Raw genomic sequence first — 23761 nt, forward strand, 5'->3', positions numbered from 1 at the left:
ATCTTTTAAAAATTGTTCTATTATTTTTTGTTCTTTTTTAAACATTTGTTTTAATTGTTTGTAAGCCACCTACAAGTCATAGTTTTGAAATGAATGGTTATACATATGTAAAAAAATAAATAAATGCAATTTTTTAAATAAAAAACATACTCTAGAAGAGATTTTATTTTATTTTAGATAAGATTCACACATTTCCTGAAGAAAAATAATTTCAAATATTACTATCCACCTAAAACCTTTTACAATCAAGTTTTAAGTTCCTGAAATATAAATTCAAAATTATAAAAATGGATTGAATTACAGTAGCAGTAACCTAATTGTTACAATGATATAGAAGTAAGAAAAAACACTACGTTTTGCAGTACCAAGGAAGCGTTCATCAAACTAATCTGGCCATGAATTCTCTCTTGATGATTCCAGTTTGGCAATTTTTTTAACACTGAATCACTAATTATACATTAGATAGTTCTTTAAAATTAAAGAAATTGATCCAATTTTAATTTTAAATGAGTTTAAAAGATATAGCTTTTATTTATGTTTTGCTTTCTCACAATCTGAAAACATTTCCCCCTCTGGTTGTTTTTATGGCTATATTTCAGAAACAGAACATGGGAGGATGGTAAAAGTTAGATTATAACAAAAATATGGATTGAAGAAGAGTACTGGGATTTTCTGCATTAAAATAGACTGGATAAATATTTTCATAGAAAATTGTTTAATATTAGGAATAATGTCTTGATTTATAGGAGATTGAGCTAAGATCAATAACCATATTTTTACTTTTAATTGTGGGATTTGGTGCATAAATAATGGAGATTTTTTCTCAGGAAGTAAATTGTATCTATATTGAGATATTTAGATCTTTATAACCAGATTGCAAAGAGATGGAATTTGTTCTCCATCTTAATTTGGATAAAGTGAGAAAGTTGATTGTCATTTTTTTCACTAAGATATAATATTAAAATTAAACCTTTGCTTGTTTCTTGCTGTTTTGAGTGTTGTTGTAAAAGGGCAGCTATTATTTATTTAAATTTCAGCTTTGCCAAGAGTATGAGTGGATTGCATATCCAAGTTTATTGTTTCTTGATGCCCTTTAAAACAGGCCTCCAAAAGTTGTGGATACTCCATCACTGGAATTTTGAAGAAGAGATTATATAGTCCTTCATTTGGAATAGTATAAGATCATCTGCTTGAACAGGAAGTTGGATTAGAAGGCATAACATTCCTTCCAACTTCTAACTTCTAATACCTCATCTTCATGACTAGGTTTTTCAGTTATTCATAAGGTGCCTTTACTAACTTTTGTTTTGGAATTTTATAACTACACTGCTCAAAAAAAATAAAGGGGACACAAAAATAAGACATCCTAGATCTGAATGAATTAAATATTCTTATTAAATACTTTGTTCATTACATAGTTGAATGTGCTGACAACAAAATCCCACAAAAATTATCAATGGAAATCAAATTGGAGGTCTGGATTAGGAGTTACGCTCAAAATTAAAGTGGAAAAAAACACTACAGGCTGATCCAACTTTGATGTAATGTCCTTAAAACAAGCCAAAATGAGGCTCAGTAGTGTGTGTGGCTTCCACGTGCCTGTATGACCTCCCTACAATGCCTGGGCATGCTCCTGATAAGGTGGCGGATGGTCTCCTGAGGGATCTTTTCCCACACCTGGTCTAAAGCACCCCCCAACTCCTGGACAGTCTGTGGTGCAACATGGCGTTGGTGGATGGAGCGAGACATGATGTCCCAGATGTGCACAATTGGATTCAGGTCTGGGGAACGGGCAGGCCAGTCCATAGCATCAATGCCTTCGTCTTGCAGGAACTGCTGACACACTCCAGCCACATGAGGTCTAGCATTGTCATGCATTAGGAGGAACCCAGGGCCAACCGCACCAGCATATGGTCTCACAAGGGGTCTGAGGATCTCATCTCGGTACCTAATGGCAGTCAGGCTACCTCTGACGAGCACATGGAGGGCTGTGTGGCCCCCTAAAGAAATGCCACCCCACACCATTACTGACACACTGCCAAACCGGTCATGCTGGAGGATGTTGCAGGCAGCAGAATGTTCTCCACGGCATCCCCAGACCCTGTCACGTCTGTCACATGTGGTCAGTGTGAACCTGCGTTCATCTGTGAAGAGCGCAGAGTGCCAGTGGCAAATTTGCCAATCTTGGTGTTCTCTGGCAAATGCCAAACGTCCTGCACAGTGTTGGGCTGTAATCACACAACCTGTGGACGTCGGGCCCTCATACCACACTCATGGAGTCTGTTTCTGACCATTTGAGCAGCCACATGCACATTTGTGGCCCGCAGGAGGTCATTTTGCAGGGCTGTGGCAGTGCTCCTCCTGTCCTTCCTTGCACAAAGGCAGAGGTAGCGGTCCTGATGCTCGGTTGTTGCCCTCCTACGGCCTCCTCCACGTCTCCTGATGTACTGACTTGTCTCCTAGCAGCACCTCCATGCTCTGGACACTACGCTGACAGACACAGCAAACCTTCTTGCCACAGCTCACATTGATGTGCCATCCTGGATGAGCTGCATTACCTGAGCCATTTGTATGGGTTGTAGACTCCGTCTCATGCTACCACTAGAGTGAAAGCACTACCAGCATTCAAAAGTGACCAAACCATCATCCAGAAAGCATAGGACCTGAGAAGTGGTCTGTGGTCACCATCTGCAGAACCACTCCTTTACTAGGGATGTCTTGCTAACTGCCTATGCTTTTCACCTGTTGTCTATTCCATTTGCACAACAGCATGTGAAATTGTTCATCAATCAGTGTTGCTACCTAAGTGGACAGTTTGATTTCACAGAAGTGTGATTGACTTGGAGTTATATTGTGTTGTTTAAGTGTTCCCTTTATTTTTTTGAGCAGTGTATATTTACACTAACATTACAAAAGGAATCTTTACATGGAATCTTCCATGATTCACAGCATGGCATATTTCTGCTTTGAAAAAGGACCATTGAATTCAGTGTAAAATTTAGTCTTGGAATTTTCTTTGTAGTTGCCAGTGTTTCAGAAGCTGGATTTTATATGAAGTATTATTTTTCATAAAACGACTTCTGTTTTCTTGCAATTTCTACAGAACAGCTATACATAGCTTAAACAGTAAAATAAAAAAATATATACTAACTTTCTACTACTAAAAGCTTTTTCCATGACTCCAGAGATAATTTAAATCTGTTGAGCAATATACTCTGGGTAGAAAACCATTTCTCTACAAGAAGAATTTTAGGGAAAAACTTCAATTTTTAATGTTACATTTATATTAAGAACATACATAACCTTTTAAAATATCTGCTGTGGGATGTCAGGAGTCAGCATAATCCTTTCTACTCTCCTTCACGGTTGCCTTGTGGCACTTGCTAAAATGACAGAATGATTTTGTGGGAGCATTACTAGGAAATAAATGCCATAAGAAGAAAATCAAATACTTGTAATGGCCGGTGTTATAAATGTGCTTTTGACCTATATTACACTGATCATTATCACCTTTTGATTATTGGAACTATCTCCCTGAAAGGCAAAGGGAGAGTTCTAATAATTAAAAAGAGTGGAGGTTTTTCTCTGTTCTCTCTGTTGAGTTGCTAATATATTTTCTAGCTTTCGAGAATAGCATTTTATTGAGGAAAATAATGGGAAAAGAAATGGTTGGTTGAATTGTTTTAAACAAAATCCAGCTTGTAAATAGTTTGGAACAGTGCTCCTGTATGGCTGCATACTGTAGTATCACAAGGCTTTTGGATGAGATTAAACAACAGAAAATGACCTTAAAAGAGGAAATAAGAAATCAGTGTTTTCTCTGCTTCCTTGGAAATGCAGTAGAGAGACAACTTGAATGTCTCTTTTACCACCTAGATGGCTTGGATTAAAGATGATTTAACAATTCATTTAATTCTATAATTTACTATTGAAAGAAATAAGCCAAATGTGCTATAATCCCTTCCCTTTCCCCAGTTGTGTTTTAAACCTCTGTATTATTAGTTAGTAGTGGTTTTAATTGCTTTAACTATTTAGAATTCAAACTGGTGTCTGGGTATGATATGTATATAAATCTGTACGAAAACAGCAGAGACTTGAGGCATCAAAAAGATAACTAATGAATTATATCATAAACATTCTTGGATTACAATTTGCTTAATCCAAATATTTTGATATATTTATACCAATGTAATTTTTTTCTACTGGTAATCTAATATGTCAGGGTTTCTCAAGCTGACAACTAGCTTGTCAAGCACAGCAAGAAAGAAATCCTGGAGCTTAGTCTAGAGAGGCTCAGGTTGTGTGAGTGCTGGAATAGGTAAATGTGTACCTTAGGAAATTCAACTCTGGGCTCCCGGAACAAAATAGAATTTTTTTTTCTGACCTCCCAGACCCAGCTTCTTACTGCCCAGACAAGCCCAGATTCATTATACCACACTTGATCAGTTCTGGGCCCATAGAGTCTCCCCTAGTTAGGCAGGTGTGTGATTAGGCCTAGAGTTGTTGTGGTTCGCCAGCAGCAGGTACGGATGGCTGAGGTCTCAGAGAGCGAGGACTCAGATGAGGGGCCTGCGTGTGATGAAGGGATGGGGCCAGGACCATCAGGGAGTGGAATGCTGCTTTTGGAGATTGTGGAGGCTGGCAGCAGTGATGAAGAGGTCCCCGAGGAGCCTGTGCCCAGTGTGCGTGCACACAGGGCTACTCGAAGGAAAGAACAGCTGCAGCAGCATGAGCGACTCGGGAGTAAGGCTGCAAGGTAATGGCCTCTCTCTTAAGAGATAAAAGCCAGCTGAGAAACTGGAGTTCTTTGCAGGAAGCAAATAAGTTTTTGCACTCAAGTCTTGTGGACGTTCAAAATATTTTGGTTGGTGTTTGGAGACTCTTTGTGTTTGAAATATTTCTTAGTAACTTTATCTAGTGCTCTTGGCAGCCTTGCACAACCTTGGCAAGGCTTGTTCTTATCAGAGACAATTAGTTTGAAACAGCCTTTTAACCATGAAGGAATGGAATTCGTAAAGAATCATTAAAAGGTTTTTCTGTTACCTCTGTTTCGTGCTTATTTCCTTGGAACAAGGTTTAGGTCAGAACAAGTGTATGCCAACAGATTTATAGAATGATTTCTAAACTAAGCATTTGTTGATTCCTTTGTTTGTACAGTCAATAAATTTGTGAGTCTTACAATTCAGAAAATAGGTTACAATTAAATAATAATAATAAAAGCAGTAAAACCTGTAAAAAAATTAAAAACATTCAATTCAACCTACACAACAACAGGATATTTGGCCAGTAAGCAATATAGGCAAGAAACAGGCTCTTAACACATTCAGCCCCTCTCCCCCAGCTTGGGAGCATACCCAGGTTTTTAGATCCTTACGAAAGGCTAATAGGCCTTGAGGCTATTCTGAACTATGACAGGAGAATGTTCCATAAATTAGAGCCTGCTGCAGAAAAAGTTTGCCTTCAGGTCCACACCAGCCAATACCCTTTGGCTGACAGGATTTGTAACATGCTGATTCTGCTTAGCCTGGATTGGGTAGAGATTCTTGGAAAAAGTGATCCCTGGTTCCAAGCCATGTAGGGATTTAAAGGTAACCACCAACACCTTGAATTGCACTAGAAACACACTGATAACCAATGTAGGTCATGCAGGAGGACATGGTAGGGTTTTTTTTTTTTTGAACTAAATCCAATAGGGCATGATGGGCACCATATTTAGAAGGACAAATGGTAGAAGCACAGTGATTGCTGAAAGTTTGTCACTCAGATTGCTGTGTGGGAATGATCAACACACTGAGAATCTACAGTTTATTCATTCTACTAGTCCAGCCTTCTGCTACTCATAGTGCCTTACTTGTTTAGGAACTGAGTGTTACTTATTTTAAATAATCATCAGTCAAGATCGCTTTCTGAGCCTTCATAATGGTCAACGTGAATTTGCTAAGCTGACTGGGAATGAAGGACAGCTAACTGGGCACCTTTTGACAGTATTTCAAGATTTAAAGAGGTATATTGCATGGGAACAGGCAGCATCCTCATGATAAATTTTGTGACACGAATAGGAAACAAGAGATAAATGTGACCACATCTGGATGCCAAAGGCTTCTCTTTTGGGTGCTGAGAGGAAGGAGATGGTGATACTACTGGCCCTAAGAATTTAGTGAGGAAAACAGAAATGGGGAGAGGCAAGACAATACAACTGCCCTGCTTCAGATTGCAACGGAAGTTCCAGACCAACAGTCTCAGCCACATTGCCAATACTGCCAGGGACAAAGAACTTGTGATTCAGGGATGTGTGTCACAGTTGTGCCCTTTACCTGAAGATCCTCAGACTAGGTCCTTTCCTTAACAATTTAAATTGACAGGTCCTATACTAGCAATTCCTTAGTCCCATAATAAAACTAGCCTTATTTTAACCCTGTTCTTTAAACTTAGACTAGACTGTTGAAACTAAAGCCAGGTAATAAGAATGTAACCTTGTAATTGGTAGCCCACAGTCTCCATTTAGACAAACTATTGAATTCAGCAACTAGTTGTCCACATTACAAAGGTACTGGAAACTGTTTCATAGCTAAGGCTTGTGTACTTAATAATGGTCTGATCAGAGATGCATATTATTTGGACTACTGTAATTTGTTTATAACTCATTCAGAAAGCTGTGATCAGACTATTTACTAGGTTCAATTATAAGGAGCACATACTCCAACAACAGAATAGCTTCTCTCCCTATTTTCTATTTATAGCATAGATTTTGGGCAGTAAAGTCTTTGGGTTATATTTTAGAGCCAGGTGATTTGAAATATAATAATTGTTGTTAAACATTTATGTACTTCATTAGAAATACATTTATACACATGAGAGAAAGAGCCTTTACAGTCACTATAACAAGGAACTTTTCCAGGCCAATAAAACCAAATTCTCTGTGTTGAAATTCTCTCTTTTTCCCCCAAGCAGGAATAATTTGTTTAGGCAGATCTTTTATAGAAAAGCTATATTAGCTGTGAAATTAGTTTTTAAGTAAGCAAATATGATTTATTCTGATGCTGTTCTTAAGGATGTGCCCTATGTTTTAAGTTTATCAGTTTCTTTAGTTCCTTGATACCTTTTGGAAGCTAAGAATAATATTTTGTATAGATAATATGATACAGGACATTTAGAGATCAAAATACACTTGTGGGCACTACTAATTTAAAACTGTATGCAACAATTTCTAGAGTTGTTTGAAAGTTTAAACGAGGTTTCTACATTGATTTAAACAGATCTGAACAATTTCATAGACATACAGTAGTTGATTGCTCTAAATTTGCAGATTGTATAACTCTACAACAGCAATATAGTAGAAGAAAATGGAAATAAAAATGAGTATAGTAGTTGCCTTGTTTCATTGCTCCAGTGGGAATACTCCACTGGATGCTAATTCACTAAAGCCCTCATGTTCATGAACAGTTGACTCTGAATCTAACTTATTCTACCAGGGTTTTTTTTTTGGGGGGGGGGGGGAGATTTTAGACATAAGCACATGATATGTCTAATACTGTACGGCAGGTATGTGTATCCCTCTGTGTTGATATCAACTTTAAACCTAGCTGAATTTTGATTAATGCTTCTGTCATTATAATATGTAACAACGAATGTTCTATGAAAATATAAACTGCATTATTAAACTGCATTATTAATCTGCTATAGGTTCAGAAGTATGTAATTATTACAGACTAACCAGCTTCCATCCTGTAGTAACCTGCTATAAATAAATTTGTTTTAAAGGTAGATAGTTAGAAGATTTCCAAATGTAGTCAAGGCAGACAAACATTAATACTTGAATGGGAGGCTACAGGAAATCCCAGAGTTACAAGTAGCCTTCAGTTTATGGCCATTTAGTCAGCAACCATTCATTTCGACGTCACTGAACAAATAGCACTTATGACTGGTCCTAAAAGTTCCAGCCATTGTAGCACCCTTGCAGCCATGTGATTGTGATTTGTGTGCTTGGTAACCAGCTGCATATATCTGCAGCATCCTAGTGTCATGTGATTGCCGTTTGCTTAATTCTCTGGCAGCTTCCTACAAACAAAATCACTACAAGAGCTGACGCTGTAGGTCTCAAGCACTTTGTAGCCCACACCCATAGCAATCCCTGGCATATCTGCATTCTTTAGTGCCCGCTTGCAGTCCCTGCCTACTCACTCACACTTTCTAACACTCACCGACAGCCCCTGTTATCACTCCCTCCCTAGCATCCACCTGTTGTAGCCGGCGGCTAGTGGAGCTGGTAGCAGAGTCAGACAGTGAAGAGATTGGGGAGGAGCATTGACAAGTCCTGGAGCTGAGGAAGGCTCGGACGAGGGCTCTGCATCAGAGGCAGAGATGGGGCCAGTGCAGTCTGGCAGTTACCAGCTGCCTTCGGAGTTGGACAGTAGTGAGGTGGAGGAGCAGCTGGACCCAGTTCCCAGCCTGCCCATGGGCAGAGCTGCCAAAAGAAAAGAACAATTATGAACTAAGGGTCAACGTAGGAGTAAAGCCACAGGTGGATGGTGAATGGCCCCTCTCATAGGGATTAAAAGAGGAGCAAAAGGGGAGGGGGCTTTTGCAGGAAACAATTCGTTTATTGCAGCAGTGTGAAGATCTCTCTGTGCATCTCAGAGACTTTGTGCAAAGTCCTTCCCTGTCAGCACTGCATTTGAAAATATTTACTTGGCAGCTCTCCAAGCTAGATAAGGTCTGTGCTCCTAATTACACCCTTGAAAGACTGTTTGCCAGGCCTTTGGCTAAATGTGAATACAAGAAATTCACCTTCGTTTCATAAAAGGGGTTTTGCCTGGACAAAGAGTCTGCTTGGTGCTTTCTGAGGAAGCCTAGGTCAGAACACTACCAAGCCCTCAATAGTTTGTCTATATACTCCTCTCTCCTTGCAGCACCCCACGTATTTCCCTTCACTCCTTACCTAGGACTCCTGCATCTTCCCACATAATGACTTGCATAGTCCTGGGGTCAATACAGCAACTGGGACTGTTGGAATTGCCATTGCTAAGCGATGTGGTCAGAAAACATCACACTTTGTGACAGAAATTCCAATCCCAATTGCCATTCTAACCCAAGGACTAAATAGGAACTATGCAGTGAAAAACCCAGAATGTGCCAAAAAACCCTATCTCCATGAAATCACCAAGAGTCAAAATCAATTTAAAGTAGACTTTACACCTTCGTATTATATATTTTTTGAAGGAGATATGTTTCCCTTATGACATCTGTGAAAACTGGGTATACTAGTTTTTGACTGATTCATTAGATACAAAGTTTTCTGACACTGTCCTAGTTTAAATTATTAGATTATTATTACTAATTATTTTATCTGCCTACTTTAAATACCTTTGGGTTGCTTTATGATAACTTTGTTTACTTCACTTACCATGCTTTGCTTTCAACAGCATAACCACGAAACTTGAAAGAGCTTTGGAAAAAGTGGCTCCTCTTCTTCGGGAAATCTTTGTGGATTTTGCCCCATTCCTATCCCGCACTTTGTTGGGCAGTCATGGGCAAGAGCTCCTAATAGAAGGTAATAAATATTCAGTATTTTGTTATTTCTTTACATTTTGAATTATTTTTTATTACAGTCAAAAGCTAACCATATTAAGTGTTTACAAACAGATTAAACATATACATGTAATTCCATACAATTAATGTACTCTTATACAAAAAAATAAAGTATATTGATATACCACACACAGTCAACAGTAACAATTGATCTGTACAATAAACAATAACAGTTTGTATAGATCTTGTGTTCTCTCTGACACTGCAAGCTGTTTAATGGAATTTTGCCCAATTGTGACTGAGATGCTCATCCTTAACTTGGTAAAATAAAAAAAATAAAATAGTTCTGAAATTTCAATAGCATTTGAGTAATATATTTCAATTGAGTTTCTTTTCAAATTTGCAATATAATGGTATATAGGTAACATTCTCAATTGTTCTTGATCCATAGAGAAAGAGATACTCATATATGAAATATAGAATATATTTTATATGCCTTAGTGAACTGCAAATAGTAACATAGCAAATCTTAATTTTGTATATACCCTTCTTCATTTAGATCAGGGCTGTCAAACTCCCGGCCCGTGGGCCATGCCCACACCCGGTTTATGGAAGGGGAAAAAAGTCCCAATATGTCACGTGACGGCACCATGACAATGTAGTTTGGCACCCCTGATTTAGATAATCTCTAAAAAAGAAGATATGGACTAAGTTTTCCAAGGGCAAGTCACTCGGTCTCTGATTTGACCAAACAGAAAAGCAATAATTTGTTTTTATTTTAAAATGATACACATTTCATTTGTGATACATGCTACTTGAGCTATTGACTATTGTACAATGTCCTAGGCATTTGATGTATTCAAGTTATTAACCGTTGATGTCTCACTTATGGAACTTCAGTCTGTGGGCAAATATTATTTTACTTTTTTGTAATGAATCTGTAAATGTTCTTCACTACAGTCATGAGCTAGCATCCTCAAAGTTCACTAAAGCCAACAACGTTTGTAGATAGAAGGACTATATCATTGGCATAAATAACAGTGGAATGTTTAAATCAGCTTGCTGGTTATGATACACACTTTATCTACTTTTTAGTTAAGGTGTTGCTGTAAAGATTGAAAAGGAAGGGCATAAAATGCTATAGTTTTCTTTTTCACGAATAGTTGGAAATGCCCCATATAGATTACACCTATATATTGTTATATAATCTGCTGATAAGCAAAAATGTCCATATGTCAATGTCAGTGTACAGGAGGCTAACCCAGTGTTTGTCTATAACCGTGATGGCAAACCTAGGGCAAGCGTGCCCAAAGTGGCATGTGAAGCCATGTTGCCCGGCATATGCAGCCTTGCCTGTTTGTCTTGGGGTTTCTGGCACACATGTGTGTGTGACAATCAGCTGTCCTTAGCGTGTGCGGCAGTGCCAAAAAGTAGCCTGCTCATATGTGCCAGCCAGCTCATTGTTGGGCACGCATGAGTGCTAGAACCCGGAAGTTTGACTTTTCCGGAGTGTGACCCCGATGAGCATGCACGTCATTTCCACACAATGGTTCACCACCACTGGTCTATACAGATGGAGTCAAAAGCATTTCCAACATTCAGAAGCATGGCATATATGATTTTGACTCCAAATAATACTTATGAATTAGATGTTGGAACACAATTAATTATGTGATCATAAAATATGATTCATTATTGCAAAATCAATGCTATTAGAGGGACCACATCTTTGAGACATAAGAATCTTTTCAAGTCTATATGTAGTGTTAAGTTACCTGGTGGTAACTTAACATTTTCGTATACCTTCAGTCTTTTTAATGATTCCAGTTCCTTATCCATTGCTTTCTGCCAAGCAGCCTGATCCTTAGCAGGATACAGTTTTAGTTCACTATAATTACTTGTCTTGGGGTTTCTTGGGGTTTCACTTGGCATAGAATACTAGCCTGATATCTATCAAGTGGTCGTGTTACTCAGGTTGAACATCTTAGTAATACAGGGCTTACTGGTGGACTTTCCTGTGCCACCTGCTCCTGTTCTTCTATTTCTTCCTGTTCTTCCTCTTTAATGGCTATTTGTTGTTTACTGATCTCATCTTTAGGGACTATCTGGGTGTCAATAATAATATCATTGCTGGATTCCTGTTCCAGTTCATCCCACCCAATGTGCTCAAGAAATTTTGCACTAGCACTACAATAAACATGAGCTGTGCCTTTATCCCAAAATCTAAATGATCTATGGTTGGCCTCATAACCCACAAAAAATAATTTCTTAGCTCTATGTTGCTCTTTCAGTCTTACTTGTGAGGGAATATGCACCCAAGCTGGAGCTCCAAATGTGTGTAGGTAACTTAAATTTGGTTTTCTGCCATGCCAACGAGTGAATGGCAATTCTCCAGTTGTTGTGTTAACTACATTGTTTAACACATGGTTGCTACATATTATGGCCTCACCCCACAGTGTTTCAGGTAAACCTGAATCAGATAATAAATATAGTGCGAGCCATGGCTGGTAATGTTTGCCCTCTTCGTTCTACAAACGAGTTATGTTGTGGACTGTAAGGTGAAGAACATTTATGCTCAACACCAGCCAATTTCAGCATTGTTTGGAATATTTTGTTTACAAACTCAGTCCCATTATCAGTAACTAAAGTAATTACTTTAGTTTTCATTTTTCTCTCAGCAAACCTTAGCCAGTTAAAGAAATGTTGGAATGTTTCTGTTTTGTTTTTCATAAGATAGCAGAAACCATATCGTGAGTAATGGTCCATAATATTCAAAATATAACAGGCACCTCCTAAACTTGGTTTCTTAGGACCAATTATGTCAGCAAAAACAACCTCTAAAAAGGTTCTTTGGTCTTAAACCCATTTAGTCTGTTTGCTGGAGTAACCTTACTCTTTTCTTGACTACAAGCATTACAATGTAAATACTTGCTACAGGTTTCAATTTTACTCCCTCTGCCAATTCAACAGTTTGTTTGAGCATTTTGAAATTAATGTGCCCTAGACGTCTATGTAATAAATGTGGCTTAACATTGTTATAAACAGAGTTAGCCATCTTCAACTGATCATCATGTATCACATATAAATCATTCTTTAAAGTAGCAGTAACCCTTTTACCCTCTTTCTCTATTATACAGTTATCTCCCCTAAAGGTTACTACATAACCAAGATTAACTAAAGCCCTTACTGATAATAAATTAAATTTTAGTTTAGGTATATATAACATAGTTAAATGTTCGTTTATGCAAGAACAATATGCAATACCTTCACCAGATATTTTCATTTTCATTCAATGAGGAAAGAATGATGTAAACTTGATGCAGCTCTGAAAATATCAGTTCCTTTTCATGTAGCTCTTGAAAAGTTCTTTTCATGAAGTTTAAATGAGCTAACATATCTCCACCTTTCAGAAGATGTGCTCTAAACAGTTTACGTGTAAGATGTATATGTGCACCTACACTGTCACGAACATAAATCCTCTTCAAATTCTCTCAACACCTAGCAGCAGACTCTTCTCCATGAATATGGACTAGCTGCTGGTCACTCAGTGTTAGTCCAATTATACAAAGAGCTCATTTGTTGTTCTGTTTAAAGTCAGCAATCTTCTTGGCATCGTCCTCATTTTCTGGATCCCAAGCATTTACATCCGGTGGGTCTTGAACTACATTCCATAAACCTTCTTTACGCAGAAGTAGACTGCATTTTATAGACCAGGAAACATAGTTTGTTCCATCCAACCGGGTTATCAGTGATAGACTTGTTGAAGTGACTTGTGCCATCTTTACCAGGATAGTAACCCACAATTAAACAGTAAATAGCTGTCTGTATACAGTACTGTGTATTCACACTAACTCTCAGTCATCTGAGCCTGGTATGGCCTGGGCCCATAACCAGTGTTGAGGTAATTCCCCGTTAGGAGAATGAGCGCATACAGGGAGACGTATAGAGAGTAGTGTTGGAATAATACACACAGAGCACACAGATACACTGTACAGTAAATGTAGGTTTTTACTTCCAGAAAGGTTTAAGCAAAGTCCAAAATAAGCAATCCAAAGTCATTCACAAGTAAATCAGTCAGTTTTCAATCCAGGGATAATACAAATATCAAAGTCCAGGGTCAAAAACAGTTCAGTAACAGACTTAAATTAAATCCAGTAATATCAGTCAATTAGAAGAAATGGAGCAACGGCAATGCTTTCCAACAGAAGGAAACAGAGATACACTTACACTCTCTTCTGAGACTCAGACTAAACAACCCAGGTTTCTGGCTCCATCTTATGGCCATTTGAGAAACCACACCTAATTACAGTTTTGCATTTTCTTAAAGACATAGTACTAAAATGTTTATCCTGGTCTATATATTTCCAACCCAAATAGCTGTTAGGTGACTCATATTCCTAACATGTAGCGTATTTGATGACTAATGAAAAGGCTATTCTTAAACATAAACTGTTAAGATATATAGGGAATTGAAAATATGTCCTTTGTTTAAAACGATAACATAAATAAATATATCTAATTTTTCAATTTCATAATATATATTTTATATATATAGTATTTATATTAGAGTAATAGTTGATCTTGCTAAATGAATGGAAAATAATACATTTATGTAAGAATCACTGATACTACTTATTACTACTTACCCATATTAGTGCCTTAAACAGGATTAATACGACTCATTTATTTATTAATGATACAAAGTACTGCCTGCCTCCCCTCTCTTATCCACCTCTCTCTCTCTCTCTCTCTCTCTCTCTCTCTCTCTCTCTTCTGCTTATAAACTTCATGTACAGAGGCCCAATTATTTTAAATAGCTTGGTAAATATATTACAAATACCATGCATATATCATTATATTATCTACATACAAATATGAATCTTCTGATTTTAGTTTCTAAACCATTTAAGAACACTAGTTTATATTGCTCACTCATCAGAATTGTTTCTGCTCTTAATCTTTATGTAAGTAAATAAAGATGAAGACCTTGTGATATTGTCCTCTGTCTCTCCTGGTAATATTATAATAAATACACAAATACAAATATAATACAATTATATACAAATATATGTATATCTTCCCTTTTTTCATCTCTACCAGCATTCTTCCAATACTCTGTTCTCTTTCTGTCCTTCCTTCAGCTCTAGCCCATCTGTGACAAATCTTTCAAAAATGATTCAGATTGAGTGATCTCTAAATTAGATTCACATATAAACCCTTTTCTTGATCTAACATATGAGAGCTATGCTACATCTCACTGTCTTTTCACTCAGCAGATCAAATTAAAAAAAAAATCTATTACTCTTGATAACCATTTTTATTAGGGTCTGATATTTCTTAGACTAAAGACACAGTGGTCATGTTATGAATAATTATACAAATATTTCAATTTGGGGGGAAACTATTTTTGATTTTATATGTTTCTTTTTTATATTTTTGCTCCACAGCTGCATACCAGTGTCAGGAATCCTAAGATCATTTTTTTCTTTATAGAAAAGAGCCAGAACTGTTTGCATGTCATGGAGAGTAGAAAATACTTTCATTCCTACCTGATTTATAAGTGAATAAATTGAAGGGAAACACTCATTTTGTAACAGATTCCAAGTTCAATTAATTGTTCAGTTAGATGATTCAATGTGTTCCATTTTTGCTAAATAGCCAGGCTAGTAACCAGGGGTGGGATTTTAACAACCGGTTCTGTGGGCATGGCTTAGATGGCTTGGTGGTCATGTGACTGGGTGGACATGGTTTGGTGGTCATGTTATTGGCTGGGTGTGGCGAACTCAATATCACTCACATCGAGGCATGCATCTCCTCACCTGGCCTCTCATGACTGTGGAGATGCTGCAACAGTCGTAACAGTCATGTCACTTTTTTCAGTGCCATTGTAAATTTTAATGGTCACTCCACAGAAGCAAAGTACCAGCAAAGGAGGGAAAAAAAACTCCAGAGAAGTTCCTGAGACAGGAAGTCTTGTCCTGCCAAGAATGTAATAAGGGTTAATGGAGAGGCAGTTTCTGTAAGCAACACCAGAATGTTTCCTTCCTGCTTTCCTACAAGATTAGGCCAGTAATTTCTTCTAACAGCCGGTTCTCCGAACTGCTTAGAATGTTAACAAGCGGTTCTAGCAAATAGGTGGGAACTGATAGAATCCCACCCCGGCTAGTAACTCAATAGCATTGTGCTTTTTCACCTTCTAAATATATTTTGTTCAACTCAAGTACTTTTTAAAGAACATTATTTATAGTATGAGTATTTAACAAACCTATTGATAAACTGACACTTGATTTTTATTGCCTTGTAGTTAAGATGTACAATCTGTGTGCACATTCTGTTTTCTTAACACATAATCAAACTGAGGGAATAATTCTTTCAACTATATAATAAGAAACTAAATAAATAAATGTTAATTAAATCCTGCTATTTGTGGAGTTCAATCAGTAAGTGCACTTATTGACAGGGCAGTGGGAATCCGACTATGCTTTCTGCCCCAGTGTTTTTTCAACCAGATTTCTGACTGTTTGTCTATGGAGATTCTCAGTCATCCAGGTCATGATTGTCGCAAAGGTGCTTTTTCAAGAGGCAACTGGACTTTCTTGTTTTTTGTTTAAAGATGTTTCGCTTTTCATCCAAAAAACTTCTTCAGCTTTGACTTTCAGCTCCCCACCATCCAGTCAGAGCTAAAGAAGCTTCTTGGATGAGAAAAACAAGAAAGAAAAAACAAAGTCCAATTGCCTATTGAAAAAGCATCTTTGGGACATCTCTGACTGATGCTTCTCTTGTTTTTTCTTTGGTCTCAATTTAAATTAGGAGACCAGCAAAATACTGTGGACATAATATATTTAGATTTCAGCAAGGCATTCAACAAAGTAGACCACAACCTACTTCTTAGTAAGCTAGAAAAAAGTGGAATAGATAGCACCACCACTAGATGGACTCGCAACTGGCTGGCAAACCGTACTCAACGAGTAGCCCTTAATGGGTCTAAGTCTACATGGAGGGAAGTAAGCAGTGGGGTGCCACAAGGTTCTGTTTTAGGCCCAGTACTCTTCAATATCTTCATTAACAACTTAGATGAGGGAATAGAAGGGGAACTTACCAAATTTGCAGATGATACTAGGCTGGCAGGAATAGCTAACACGCAAGAAGATAGGCTTAAGATCTAGATGGATCTTGACAGACTAGAACACTGGGCTGTATCTAACGAAATGAAATTCAATGTAAAGAAAAGTAAAGTCCTACACTTAGGCAAGAAAAACCAAAAGTACACATATAGACTGGGTGAAACCAGGCTCAATAGCAGTAACTGTGAGAGGGATCTTGGAGTCTTAGTGGACAACCAGCTAAATATGAGCCAGCAATGTGCAGCCGCTGCCAAAGAAGCTAATGCAATCCTAAGTTGTATTAACAGAGGGATACAGTCAAGATCAAGGGAAGTACTAATACCACTCTATAAAGCCTTAGTAGGACCACACCTAGAGTACTGCATCCAGTTTTGTTCACCACATTATAAAAAAGATGTTAAGACTCTCGAAAAAGTACAGAGAAGAGCAACCAGGATGATTAGGGGACTGGAGGCTAAAACATACAATTAAAGGTTGCAGGAACTGGACTTGGCTAGTCTAGTAAAGAGAAGGACCAGGGGAGACATGATAGTGGTCTTCCAATATTTGAGGGGCTGCCACAGAGAGGAAGGGATCAAGCAATTTGTAAAGCACCTGTAGGCCAGACAAGGAATAATAGATGGAAACTGAACAAGGAGAGATTTAACCTGGAAATAAGGAAAAACTTTCTGACAGTGAGAACAATCAACCAATGGAACAGCTTGCCCTCAGAAGTTGTGGGAGCGCCATCTCTTGAGACTTTCAAGAAGAGATTGGACTGCCATTTGTCAGAAATGGTGTAGGGTCTCCTGCTTGGGCGGGGGGTTTGGACTAGATGACCTACAAGATCCCTTCCAACTCTGATTATCTGTCATCTGTTAAATTTTATAAAGCATCAGTCTCAGATGATATTACAATTCTGTCTTGCTAATTCATAAGAGTTGCTGCCCTCTCCTTGGAAATGTCTTGAGTGTCCTACAGATTGTTCTTTAGATGAATGCTCTGAACTATCATTTGGCATATCAGAATTAATATATCTCAGTTGTGATTATTTAAAGCCCATGGTGTCTTGCAAACTACAACAGCACAGTACCTAGTTCTTTTTTGAAAATGATCATGCAGCATAAAGAAAATAGCAAGTTTGTTAGTAGTTCAAGAAGCAATTGGTTAAGTAGTAATATATTACATTTTTTTTACTTCTTTAACTTATCAGTGTAGCTCTATTTGTATCATCCTGTAGCTTTCATTATGTTGCTTTTAATCACAAACACTGGAGTTTCACTAGAATGTGTGAAAAATCTCTAATATAAGAAGTGTATGTATATAAGTGTATGTATATAGTGTGTCTTTCGTACAAGGCAGCAGTTTTCTGTGTAAAATAAATTGCAAAGTATCCAAGATTAGAAAAGCTTATTAATATTATTAATATTAATGACTATAGTCATTTTAATTATGAGAATTTGACTATGTTCTCTTCTGTTTAGCTCCTTTTGGTCAGCTCTCTAATCGTTGAAGCAGTTTAGAAGTGATAAGTGTCCCATTAATCTTTTTATTCTCTTTTTTGTTCATAAAAAAAAACCTGATCAACTACACCAATTGTCTTTTCAAATGAGATTTTTACATTTATTTTTTTATTTCATTAATTAACTGCCATCTTATAAATCTGATAGAATGGAATTACTGTATGATATTCTGTAGCTTGTTCTGCTTACTGTACAATAAACAGGATTGTGAGCAAATCAGTATTTATCCATTATCTGAAATAAATATAAATTATATAGGAACACTTTTTTATCTCCAGTGACTCTTTGTTTATGTCTGTTTAATACAAGTTTGTCTTTTCAATATATCTATTTGAAACTACAGCTATGAGTAATGAAGGAATACATTTAATTTATAGAAAAGTACATTTGTATTTGTCTGACAATAATTCTTAATGACATTTTTATTTTTACCTTTGAAATATATTAATTTAAAGATCAAATTTAGCAATGCTTGTACTAAGTCAAACAGAAATAAATACATGTGGGGAATAGTCAAAATAAATACATGTGGGGAATTAAAGCTACTGTGTTTTTTTATTATTATGGAAACCTGCAGAACTGAGATTAAAAGACCATTCTGACAATTTTTTACAGTTTCATTTCATTGTTGTGTGCATATATAACAAAGGATGTTGTTTGCATTGTTGATAAAAGTAATCAACCTTATGTCCATAAATGACATTTGAAAATTTGTAACCTGCATATTTTTCACTCTGCAATTGTCCTCCTCTTCAGATAAAACTAATTCAGAGGAGGGTTACCCTATAACACCTATCCTGCTTTAACAAAACCAAATGGCAGTTTTGCCCAGCAATGAGAGGTCTCATTGAGACGTCTCCTGATTCTTCTTCTTCTTCTTTTTCTTCAGCGTTTGTCTCGCGCTCGGGCGAGGTCCGCTAATGTCCTTGAGTACTGTTTCCACACCTTTCTGTCTGCCACGTGTGTCGGGTCTGCCTTCGCGATCTCTAGATCGGCCTTGATCGTGTCCATCCAGCGTTGTTTAGGTCTACCACGCGGTCTCGCTCCTCCGACAGTCACCTTCATTACAGATTTGATGATGGATTCTTCCTTGGCGCGGCTCACGTGGCCGAACCATCGTAGCCGGGACTGCCTCATGACCGTGGGGATGGGCACGACGTTGAACCGTCTACGCACTTCTTCGTTCCTGACGCGATCGAGTAGGGTGAGGCCTACCGACCATCGGAGCATTCGCATCTCCATTATCTGGAGTCTGCTTTCGACTTCTTTGGTCGTCGGCCAGCACTCTGCGCCGTATATGGCCACGAGGCGCACCACAGAGTTATAGATTTTCGCCTTCAGGCGCATCGGCATCTTCTTGTCACAGAGGACGCCCGTGACGGACTTCCATTTGCCCCACGCTGCATTGATCCTGGCTGCCACCTCAGTTTGTAGTAGGCCTTCTTCCCCAAGAGTAGTTCCCAGGTACTTGAAGGTGGAGGCGCGCGGTAGCTCCTGCCCGTTCACGTGGATGGAGCCTGTCATTTCGTTGTCAGTGGTCAGGTATTCGGACTTCTTTAGGTTCAGCCGGAGCCCGAACTGCTCGAGGCGGTCGTGCCACTGTTGGACTCGGTGCTCTAGTTCAGCCTTGAACAGGTTGGCCAGGAACACATCATCGGCGTAGAGCAGCGTCCATGGGGCGGGCGTGTACAGGTCGTGTGTAATTGTGTCCATCACCAGAATGAACAGCAGTGGTGAGAGAGCAGAGCCCTGGTGTACGCCGACGGTAATATTAAACTCCTCTGATATCCCAGCTGCCGCTTTACACGGCTTTTGTGACATCTGTATAGGAGTTGGACCCATTGTACGAGCAGCTCAGGCACGCCGTGGTCTCGCAGTGCGTACCAGATGAGATCGTGCGGGACTCGGTCGAAGGCCTTTTCCAAGTCTAGGAAGGCGGTGTGGAGCGGGATTTTCTTCTCTCTGTGAGCCTCCATCAGCATCCGCACACCGAAGATGGCGTCGGTGGTGCCGCAGTTCTTGATGAATCCAGCCTGGTTGACGCTGATGTCGACGATGTCCCGAATGCGCTTATCAAGGACGCGTTCAAAGATCTTCATAGTGTGTGACAGTAACCTGACCGGTCTGTAGTTGGAGCAGTCCGCTGGGCTGCCCTTTCCCTTCCAGATCGGAACAGTGGTGCTGCGGTACCAGTCGTGTGGCACTTTTCCCGTGGAGACGATGTTGTTGAACAGCTCGCACAGCCACAATGCCGAGCCCGGTAGTGCCTTTTTCCAGAAGTCGGCAGGGATGTCGTCTGGTCCTGTTGCCTTACCGTTTTTCATGGCCTTGATGGCGTCGGCGACCTCGCTGGCATAAATGCCTGAGACTGGGCCTTCAACTGGGTCACCTCGCGGGGTTCGTGGGTGTGGGAACTCCTCGGTGGAGATCTTCTCGAAGTATTGCCGCCACCTCTCCGCAGCGTCTCTGGGGTTGACGATCAAATTTCCCCTTTCGTCGTTGATCCCATGAAACTGGTCAATGTCCAGGGTCTTCCTGTGTCTGCTTTTGGCTAGGCGGTAGATCTCATTCTCGCCTTCTCGCGTGTTCAGCTTCTCGTAGATGTCATCGTAGTGGGAGCTTCTGGCTGTCGCTACTGCTTTTCTTGGCTGCCTTTTTGGCCGCCTTGTATTCGCAGAGCTTCTCGCTGGTCTTGTCCTGAAGAAAGGCCTTGTAGAGCCGTTTCTTCAGGTGTGCGGCATCTTGTACTTCCGGTGTCCAGAGCCATGTATCTCGTTCGATGCGTCTCCATCCTGGCTTGGTGCAACCAAGCTGTTGGCAGCCGGCAGTGTGAACAGTGCTCTTCAGCATGGACCACGCTTCCTGTGGCCCGTCGACCATCTGCAGGAACTGCTCCGGTTTGATGAGGGGTCCCGCCATCTTCTTCTGGTTCCACCACTTGATTCGTGGCTGGTCTGCATTCCTTTTGTCAATCCTGGTCTTGGGCTTGCTGATCCTGATCTTCGCCATCAGCGGCCTGTGCTGACTGCTCGATTCGCACGGGTACGCCTTGGCGTTTGAGCACGCTTTTAGCGGCTCTTCGTCGTACGATGATGTAGTCGATCTGTGTGTGGTGGCTCCCGTTTCTGCTATGGTAGGTGAGGAGTTGAGATTCTCGCCTAATGAAGCAGGTATTCGTGATGGTCATATCATGGGAGTCGGCAAAGTCCAGGATCCTCTGGCCATTCTCATTCGTATCGCCTGTGCCGTGCCCACCGTGGCACTGGTGTCCGTTTTGTCCCGCCCTACATGACCATTCAGGTCGCCGAGATGATGATGTCGTCTTCGTGTGGGATCTGCCTGAGTTGGATGTCGAGCAGTTCCCAGAAGGTATCCTTCTCCTCCTCGTGACATCCGGTCTGAGGGGCGTAGGCGGACAAGATGTGTAGGCGCTGCCTCTCGGTCGCTCGACGATTATCATCAGTCGTTCTGTGAGGCGCTTAACTTCTGCGACGGAACTTTGCCAGCTTGGACTGACAACCACAGCTACACCGCCGCGGTTTTCCTTACAGCTGGTGTATATGATCTTGTAGCCGTCTATAGTCGTAGCCTTGTTGCCCTTCCAGCGAGTTTCCTGGAGGCAGCAGATGTCCAGCTTCCTGTCCCGCATGGCCCTGACGATCTCGGTCGAGCGTCCAGTCAGCGAATCCACGTTCCAGGTGGCCACCTTGAGTGTCTGGCAGTCCTCTGTTCCCCGCTTGCGTTTTTTCACACGGCCGTGCTTTCCGCGTGGACCATTTCGTTGATTTTTGGCGCAGGCCAATGGTCTCCTGTGCCCGTCGGTTCCCCCGAACGCGGTAGCATTGGACGTGTGTTTTGTAGTGGACGTTTCCATCATGTTGATGCGGCATTTGAGTACTCCAGCCGGCCTGTCGCGTGGGCCTGTCGTCGGAGGGTCTGCTCTCAGTTACGGTCAGCGTTTGACGGCTTCGCGCATCCAGGGGACACCACTTGGAGGTGGCAGACCGCTCGTCCCCCTGAGACGTCTCCTGATTGTGCAAGATTTAATAGATTCACCTTCCCATAATTACCAGCTGACTTTGACAAAAACATTTGTGAAAAATATGGGTGAAAGACTGGCCTGCTAATAAACTTCTTTACTTCATCGGTTTTCTAGCAAACAGTTGTTCCCTGTTCCTTTTTTATATGTATACTTCAAATAGCTATATTTCTGTGTGCAACAGCTCTCAGTCAGGGAAGTTTATAGTCCTGACCTTTTTAAGAGCAAAGAATCAAATGTATACTAATTCAGGAATGAACTAAAACTTCCTTTGTTCCATTCATCCATTCATCTACCATTGAATGATTCAGTTTGCTCTCTGCTTAACTTAAGTATGTATCTCTAACTCAGGGGTGTCAAACTCAATTTCATTGAGAGCCTCATCAGAGTTGTGTTTGACCTTGGGGGACGGGGTGGGCATGGCCAGGTGGGTGTGGCCAGCTTGATGTCACTTGTGTCAGGGGGTATCTGTGGTAGCCCGAGCCCTCGGCCAGCAAAAATGGGTTCCTGAGCTCTGCTTTCAGCCTCCTGCCGCCCTCTGCCAGTGAAAACAGAAAAGAGTGAAAACTGGCAGAAGGAGGCAGGAGGTCATCGTGACTGAAAACAGAGCCGGAGAGGGTCGCACACATGAGCTCCGTTTTTGCTGGCAAAGGCACTTCGGGCTAGTCCTTCGCTGTTTCTAGGCCAGATCTAAGCACTCCACGGGCTGGGTCTAGCCCCTGGGCCTTAAATTTGACACTCTTGCTCTAACTAACATATAAATCAACCTATTGAAAATTCAGTAGTACATAGAGAAAATGTTCTCTTCTACTTAATATACAGTTAATAGATATTTATATTAACTGAGGGGGAAGGATGAACATAATTTTAAAAATATAGTGGATAGCATATAATACTTTCTGTTTTGTATGCTATTTATCTAAAATAGAATTTGTACCTGGCAACGTAAGGCAAATAAAGTGTTCGTTGGAATAACTTCTGCAGTACTTCTACAGTATCTGCCAAATGGAAAGGATGCATAAGGCAGCCTAATTATTAATTCAAGTTATGGCATGGTATTTGAACAGGTGAAACCTCCAGAACAGAATGGGGCATAACATGAATTTAAAACCTTAAAAGACACATGTTTTAATCATTGCAAGGCAGTTGGGAAAACCAGGCAAAAACCATCTTTGAAAATATTTGTATGGGTATTTGAACAGCTCAGAAATAAATACTATTCTGTATTAATCAGAAATATTCATTTCTGATTAATGGTGGTAAGTGTGATGGTATATCTCAATGTCTGAGAAATTTATTAAAATAAAAAACCCAGCATTTTTAAACATTCAATTCAAGAAACTTGAAGATTTAAAATCTTGTATAGTATGATACTTAAATTTAATAATTATAACTCAAGGAGTTTGCTTTGGCATTAGAGTTCAGCTTCCATTATATAGTACTTACCTTGAATCTTCAAATAAAAAAACAATATAAGTTATTCATTCACTCATTCAATCTAGAAATAATCTGTTCTTCTGCATGTATATTGAACTGAGCAAATGACATGGCTCATATTTCTAAAATGC

At 39.7% G+C, this 23761-nt stretch overlaps 1 protein-coding gene across 1 annotated transcript in view; it reads left to right on the plus strand.

Moving 5' to 3' along the window:
• Nucleotides 1–23761, plus strand: part of NBEA (neurobeachin) — a 166210-nt gene that overhangs the window by 120289 nt on the left and 22160 nt on the right. The window contains exon 33 of the mRNA XM_087937881.1: nt 9423–9550. Within this exon, the coding sequence (XP_087794007.1) occupies nt 9423–9550 (128 nt within the window). The remainder of the gene's footprint in view (nt 1–9422; nt 9551–23761) is intronic.

Source organism: Pseudonaja textilis, chromosome 7 (genome assembly GCF_049901715.1).
Source record: "Pseudonaja textilis isolate UNSWEBS1 chromosome 7, rPseTex1.2, whole genome shotgun sequence".
NCBI classification, from domain to species: Eukaryota; Metazoa; Chordata; class Lepidosauria; order Squamata; family Elapidae; genus Pseudonaja; species Pseudonaja textilis.